At 42.4% G+C, this 7,973-nt stretch overlaps 1 protein-coding gene across 1 annotated transcript; it reads left to right on the forward strand.

Annotated features, from left to right (window-relative positions):
* The first annotated feature begins 1,548 nt into the window (after positions 1 to 1,548).
* LOC114550483 (NACHT, LRR and PYD domains-containing protein 3) lies at positions 1,549 to 7,747 on the forward strand. Its single transcript, XM_028571281.1, has 7 exons — positions 1,549 to 1,782; positions 2,476 to 2,563; positions 3,825 to 5,694; positions 5,784 to 5,957; positions 6,188 to 6,361; positions 6,950 to 6,996; positions 7,170 to 7,747. Exons 1-7 carry the CDS (start codon positions 1,549 to 1,551, stop codon positions 7,745 to 7,747), a joined length of 3,165 nt encoding a protein of 1,054 aa, XP_028427082.1.
* The last annotated feature ends 226 nt before the right edge of the window (positions 7,748 to 7,973 follow it).

Raw genomic sequence — 7,973 nt, forward strand, 5'->3', positions numbered from 1 at the left:
TTTTTCTCGTAAATTTAATAAGTCTTACAATATTACCCCCTTTTTGGCTCAGTATTTCTTTTTATTTACCCACAATGGCCCCAATAAGCCAATATTATCCAATATTTTTTATAACAGTGACCCCAAAACTTCTGGCGTAAATATAGCCCACTGTTAAAAACTGTACCATTCGCTACATACAAATATGCATGTATATTGTCTATTATGTACTGTATTATATTGTATTCGTCTCTACTCAAAATGTGGAGATGTGGAACTCAAATGTAAGTAACCATAGCAACAATTCTGTCACTAAGTGTGACATCACTGCCAGTAGTGAGCAGTAATTAACTTCTTCGCAGGAGCTTTTCTGTTTCACAATGTAATTATTCTTCAATTACTGTAATTACTGTAAATGCTGAGTCATGTCATGAAACCGTGAAATACTGATGTGTCTTTTATATCTAACAACCGATGGGTGTAGACGGTTATCTTGTTGTAACCCCCGGTTACTGGTTTTATGATATGCTGTACTTCACACACATTGTATTCTACATTATGTGGTAGGTTTTTAGAATATTTGTTACTACAAACTTTTCTTTGTTTATTTTATGTTCAGGTATGTGTGTGTTTAATCTGGCAGCAAGACTACATTTTCCCTCAAGGACAACTTTTAATTTTTTTCTGTGTGACATTTTTCCAAGCTAAAGTTTCTGCTAGGATGAACAAAAAAAAAAGGCCGTCGTCCATGGACATTTGAGTCAGACCATCACACCTTAACACACCTGGTGATGCACCACCTCCCACACAGCCCACATCCCACAGGTAATCAGTGTAATGTCAGGGAAATTGACAGCATAAAATATTAACCAAACATTATCAGCACCACAGGTGAACCTTGTACCTTTAACCTCCTGCAAAAAAGTCCACTACTCTGTTGGCTTTATGACACTGCAGGGAAATTACATCTAGACTACGCAACAAAAAACCCACATGCTTTTATTGTACTCTATATACATCATGACTTATTATTTCTTTATTTATCCTGCATTGCAATTGCTTAGCATCACACAACAAAGGTTCCTGGTATATCATCATCTTTCTCAATTACATTTCGAGGGAAACTTCCTAAATACCAGCGGCGAGGATACTGTTTTGAGTTGAAACAAAACTCCTGGGTTAGGTTTAGGAAAAGATCATGGTTTGGGTAAAGTAACGTCTGGTTTTAACCCAAACTACGATCTTTTTCAAAACTTAACTAAGTAGTTTTGATGCCTAAACATAACCAAACTGCGACCACGTTAAAGACATGTTTAAAATCGCTACCTTTATGTTCAAACCCTCGACCAACGTTCTGTGATTTAGACATGAGGTTGTATTTCCACTACGGCTAGGGGCGATAATTTATGGAGCGCTCCTGTGGGTCGTATTAGATTGTAGGAACAAACGAAACGACATATGGTTTGGAGGACTGGTTGGGTGCAATGTATAACCAAAACTAATTAATTCATGTATTTGAACACATTAAGATTAATCTGCAATTTCGTCTGATCCAATCAGGGAACAGAGATGGCGAGGCTTAAAGAGCTGCTTTTGGAAACACTGGAAGATTTGACCAATGAAGACTTCAAATCTTTCAAGTGGCACCTGACTGTTGTCAAGGATGGTTTCTCCCCTATCAAAAGGTCCCTCCTAGAGGACAAAGACAGGCATGACACAGTGAATGTGATGGTGCATAAATACAACCAACAGGCTGTGGAGGTGGCCGAGAAGATTTTAGGGAAGATTGGCAGGAATGATCTGGTACAGCATTTGTCAAGGAGAAGCTTAGAAGTAAAAGGTAAGCTATGGAAAGACAATGTGAAAAAATACAGTACACGTTTTACATTTAATTTTGTTGTTATTAATATAGTAAGTAATTTGGTTAATTTATGCAAACTATTTACACAGATTAACTAGAGGTTCTTTAAAATGCAACACTGAACTGTGAAAGGCAGTAATGTGCTGCAAGGCATCCAGTCTTCTAGAAATCTAAAATAATAATAGGAAAACAGGACAGTTTTATACATTCATCAACCCAATTTAGAAGTAGAATAATGTTTGAAACACTAAAGTATGATCGTGCATGTTATACAATCTCAAAACATGTATCAGATAAAAGTTCAATTTACCAGGTAAATCCATTCATTTCATGAATAAGGCAGCGGATATCTTGTTTTGGAATATGAAACGTCTATTTTTACATACAAATGACCTTCAAATCTCCCATGTGTCCATGTTTTTGGGGATGTTGTGGAGACTACAGAAAACAAAAGATCGTCCCCCATTCAACTACTTTTGGAAACACTGGAAGATTTGACCAATGAAGACTTCAAATCTTTCAAGTGGCACCTGATTGTTGTCGAGGAGGGTTTCTCCCCTATCAAAAGGTCCCTCCTAGAGGACAAAGACAGGCATGACACAGTGAATGTGATGGTGCATAAATACAACCAACAGGCTGTGGAGGTGGCCAAGAAGATTTTAGGGAAGATTGGCAGGAATGATCTGGCACAGCATTTGTCAAGGAGAAGCTTAGAAGTAAAAGGTAAGCTATGGAAAGACAATGTGAAAAAATATAGTACACGTTCTACATTTAATTTTGTTAAGTTATTAATATTGAAGCGGTTGGGATGAGGATCAGCACCTCTAAATCTGAGGCCATGGTTCTCAGCAGGAAACCGATGGAATGCCTTCTCCAGGTAGGGAATGAGTCCTTACCCCAAGTGAAGGAGTTCAAGTACCTTGGGGTTGTGTTCGCGAGTGAGGGGACAATGGAGCGGGAGATTGGTCGGAGAATCGGCGCAGCGGGTGCGGTATTGCATTCAATCTATCGCACCGTTGTGACGAAAAGAGAGCTTAGCCAGAAGGCAAAGCTCTCGATCTACCGGTCAGTTTTCGTTCCTACCCTCACCTATGGTCATGAAGGCTGGGTCATGACCGAAAGAACGAGATCCAGGGTACAAGCGGCTGAAATGGGTTTCCTCAGGAGGGTGGCTGGCGTCTCCCTTAGAGATAGGGTGAGAAGCTCAGTCATCCGTGAGGAGCTCGGAGTAGAGCCGCTGCTCCTTTGCGTCGAAAGGAGCCAGTTGAGGTGGTTCGGGCATCTGGTAAGGATGCCCCTTGGGCGCCTCCCTAGGGAGGTGTTCCAGGCACGTCCAGCTGGGAGGAGGCCTCGGGGAAGACCCAGGACTAGGTGGAGGGATTATATCTCCAACCTGGCCTGGGAACGCCTCGGGATCCCCCAGTCGGAGCTGGTTAATGTTGCTCGGGAAAGGGAAGTTTGGGGTCCCCTGCTGGAGCTGCTCCCCCCCGCGACCCGACACCGGATAAGCGGACGAAGATGGATGGATGGATGGATGGATGGATGGATGGATGGAAGTTATTAATATATATAAGTAATTAAGTTAATTTATGCAAACTATTTACACAGATTAACTAGATGTTCTTTAAAAGGCAACACTGAACTGTGAAAGGCAGTAATGTGCTGCAAGGCATCCAGTCTTCTAGAAATCTAAAATAATAATAGGAAAACAGGACAGTTTTATACATTCATCAACCCAATTTAGAAGTAGAATAATGTTTGAAACACTAAAGTATGATAGTGCATGTTATACAATCTCAAAACATGTATCAGATAAAAGTTCATTTTACCAGGTAAATCCATTCATTTCATGAACAAGGCAGCGGAAATCTTGTTTTGGAATATGAAACATCTATTTTTACATACAAATGACCTTCGAATCTCCCATGTGTCCATGTTTATGGGATTTTCCACTTTACAATGGCTGTCATTTTTTTTCTCACAGTTGTGGATATTCCAGTGCTGAAGCCTCATCAACAGATCATACAATACCAACGGAAAATCCAATCTTACCTCCAGAACGAGTTTACATGTGCTCAAGAGGGCATGACCGACAAGATGGATCAGCAGTGTCTGGATGACATCTTCACAGAGATGTTTATCACAGCTGGGGGGGAACTACACATCAATGAACAGCATGAGGTCATGCAGATCGAAATAAAAGGGAGGGTAGCAGGGACAGAGACACCAATTGAACCAAGTAAGATATTCATAAGTGCTACCGGAAACCACAAGCCCATAAGAATGGTGCTGACGACTGGAGTTGCAGGAATTGGCAAAACATTCCTTGTGCGAAAGTTTGTGTTGGACTGGGCCAAGGGAAGGACGAATCAAGATGTGCACCTTATATTCCACTTCACCTTCCGTAAACTGAATTTGCTGAAGGGAGAAAAGTTTCGTTTGGCAGAGTTAATCCACCAATATATCAGGGAAACCAAAGACATCCCGAAGCAGGAACTTGATGTCATCTTTACAAAACTACAGGCATCAGGAAACTGTGATTTTAATGAGAGTGAATTCAAACTTCTGTTTGTGTTTGATGGACTGGATGAAAGCCGCCTTCAGCTGGATTTTACCTGCAGTGAACAGCTGCCAACTGACTTTGATGTGACACAGTCAACCTCAGTGGATGGGCTGCTGACTGCCCTCATTGAGGGGAGACTGCTTCCCTCAGCTCGCGTCTGGATAACTACACGGCCTGCAGCAGCCAATCAGATCCCTCGAGACTTTGTTGACTGCATGACAGTGGTGAGAGGATTCACTGATCCACAGAAGGTGGAGTACTTCAGGAAGAGATTCCCAGATGAAGAGCAAGCCAGCAGAATCATCTCCCACATTAAGGCATCACGAAGCATCTTCATTATGTGCCACATCCCAGTCTTCTGCTGGATCACTGCTACAGTTCTCAAGGGTGTTTTGAAGACCAGAACACAGGCAGAGCTGCCTAAAACCCTGACTGAGATGTACACAGAATTCCTGGTGTATCAGATCAAACAGACAGGAGACAGATGTGGCACAAAAAAGAGCATTCAGTACATCCATTCATTGGCAAAACTAGCTTTTCGCCAGCTGGAGAAAGGCAACCTCATCTTCTATGAGAAAGACCTGAAAGACAGTGGCATTAATATCCGTAAAGCCGCACAGTACTCTGGAGTTTTCACAGAAGTCTTCAAAGAAGAGCATAAGTGGAGGGACAACGACAAGGGTAGGATGTTCAGCTTTGTCCATCTGAGCATTCAGGAGTATCTGGCTGCTCTTTATGTGGTCATGTCGCTCATTAACAACAACAAGAATGTACTGTCTGAGCCAGATCTAACACTGGACAGTCTTTGGATGATTTGCAAGAGGAAATGCATCACAGAAGTCCACGAGATTGCAATTGACAAAGCCTTGAAGAGTTCAAATGGGCACCTGGACTTGTTCCTACGCTTCCTCCTGGGCCTCTCCCTGCAGACCAATCAGGATCTCCTCAAGCGCCTGTTAAAGATGACAAAAGGGTTCTCTCAGACCAGCCACAAAACAATCCAGTCCATCAAGGAAAGGATCAGGCAGAATAAATCTCCAGAGAGGAGCATCAATCTGTTCTACTGTCTGAATGAGCTGAGAGATGACTCTCTAGAGGAGGAGATCCAACAGTACCTGAGTTCAGGAAGGCTTTCAACAAAGAATCTCTCTCCTGCTCTCTGGTCAGCTCTGGTCTTTATCTTGCTTTCCTCTGAAGAAGCGCTGGAGGTGTTTGACCTGAAGAAATACTCTGCATCAGAGGAGGGTCTACTGCGGCTGCTGCCAGTGGTCAAGGCCTCCAAGAAGTCGCTGTATGTGCACAGAAAACCACATGCCGTTACTGTATCAAATATTGGTTCATCTGTTAATTAATGTTTTTGTCTGACTAATTATTTCTCAGGCTAAGTGGCTGTAAATTGTCAGAGAACAGCTGTGAAGCTCTGGCCTCCGTCCTTAGCTCTCAATCATCTAAACTGACAGAGTTGGACCTGAGTGACAATGACCTGCATGATTCAGGAGTGAAGCTTCTCTCTGCCGGACTGGAGAGTCCACGTTGTGTCCTGCAAACTCTCAAGTAAGGATGCAATCATTTGTTTATCTTATGACCCTTACAATGCTGCTTTGCATGATTTTTAACATAAACTAAGTCTGTGGGAATTAAATTGCCTATACAAAGAATTTGTGATACCAATCTTATGCAACTTGGTCACACAATGTGGGTGCTTGCAGGACCTTTCTCCTCCGACGGAACATACAGTACACTCTGATAACTATATATATATATATGTGTGTGTGTGTTTCTAGACTGTCAGGCTGTATGATCACAAAGGAAGGCTGTGCTTCTCTTGCCTCAGCTCTGAAGTCCAACCCCTCCCACCTGAGAGAGCTGGACCTGAGCTACAATCATCCAGGAAAATCGGGAGGGAAGCTGCTGACTGCTGGACTAAAGAATCCAGATTGGAGACTGGAAACTCTCAAGTATGAACTAACAAGGACAAAAAATATTCTCTGTCATACTCATGCCTCCAAAACTCCTTCCAGGGTGAATATGTGAAAACTGACTTTTTGTCTTGAAATGTTGCAGGAGTTATCTCTTTTGTGAGTTGTCACAAATAAGGCCTTTTTACATATTTACACATAAATGTCAGTTACACACACTATATTTAGGAACAGACGTCTGTATGCGCTAAGGAGTGATCGATGCACCATTGCAGCCAGCTAAGGAGCGATCGACCATTGCAGCAGGGTAGCATCCGGTAATTGCTTTTTTTCAGGCTTCTGATTGGCCAACATGGCTTTAGGGTAATATCACTGCCTATTGGTTTGAAATGCTCTGCGCTTCAATGTGGTTTTGCATTTTCATTTTGAAGGAGATTTTGGAGATAAGATATTTTTTAAACGCGAAGGAGGGAAAACCTATGTTTTTTATAAATATCCGTGTACATGTGGACTAGGCCTTATATGGAGCATTGGATCATGTTAAATAAGAATGTAAGTGAAGTGTATGGAAACTACCTCATTAAAAAAGGTAATGATGGTTAATTCTGACTATGTTCCTTCCTCTAGCCTCGACCATGGTGGAGAGCAAAGACTGAAACCTGGTCTGAAGAAATGTAAGTTTGCAATCGATTTCGAGTATTAGAACATAACACCACACATTCATTTGTAATTTTACATTTCATAACTTAAAATACTAAAAGCCAGAAAGCTCAACAACAATTCCATTCAAATGGCAACTTACTCTGTGTTAAATAATAAGTTGTTGATGTTTTGTTTTGTCCATCAGACTTCTGTGAACTCACACTGGATCAAAACACAGCACACAGAAACCTCCAACTGTCCGACAACTCCACAAAGGCGACGACCATTGAAGAGGAGCAGCGGCGGTGTCACCACCCACATAGATTTGACTGCTGGCTCCAGGTGATGTGTGGCACTGGTCTGACTGGTCGCTGTTACTGGGAGGTCGAGTGGGAAGGCAAGGTTTATATAGCAGTGACATATGAAGGAATCAGGCGGAAAGGTGAGGGAGCTGATGGCTGTCTTGGAGCCAATGATCAATCATGGATGCTGCTCTGTGACGATGATGGAAGTTACTCTGTCCGGCATGAAGACAGATCTACACCTATTCGTCCCCCGCCGTCTTTGGCGTCAAACAGAGTTGCAGTGTTTCTGGACTATCGTGCTGGCACTCTGACCTTCTCCAAAGTGACCTCTGACACACTGATCCCCCTCCACACCTTCCACTCCACATTCACTGAACCTCTTTACCCTGCGTTTGGTTTTGGCTTTGGGAATGGATTTGGAAGCTTTGGCTCCTCAGTGTCCTTATGCGAGGTGGAAGACAGCGCCTCCTGCTGTTGAGTGAAGACAGTCACTCACTCACTGTGTACAGGATCACAAACATTGAAAAACAACGATTTTCAATGCACTACAGAAACTATTTCGGTAGACTTGGTTTCAGGTATGATGGAAAACCTGTCCAAACCAGAAAATAAATTGTAGCCTGGTTCTTATGGGCAAGCCCTCTTATGTGTCATACAATAGTCAAGATTAAGATTCAAGATTAACTTTATTGTCCCACATCGTG

The sequence above is a fragment of the Perca flavescens genome, chromosome 23 (genome assembly GCF_004354835.1).
Source record: "Perca flavescens isolate YP-PL-M2 chromosome 23, PFLA_1.0, whole genome shotgun sequence".
Taxonomy (NCBI): domain Eukaryota; kingdom Metazoa; phylum Chordata; class Actinopteri; order Perciformes; family Percidae; genus Perca; species Perca flavescens.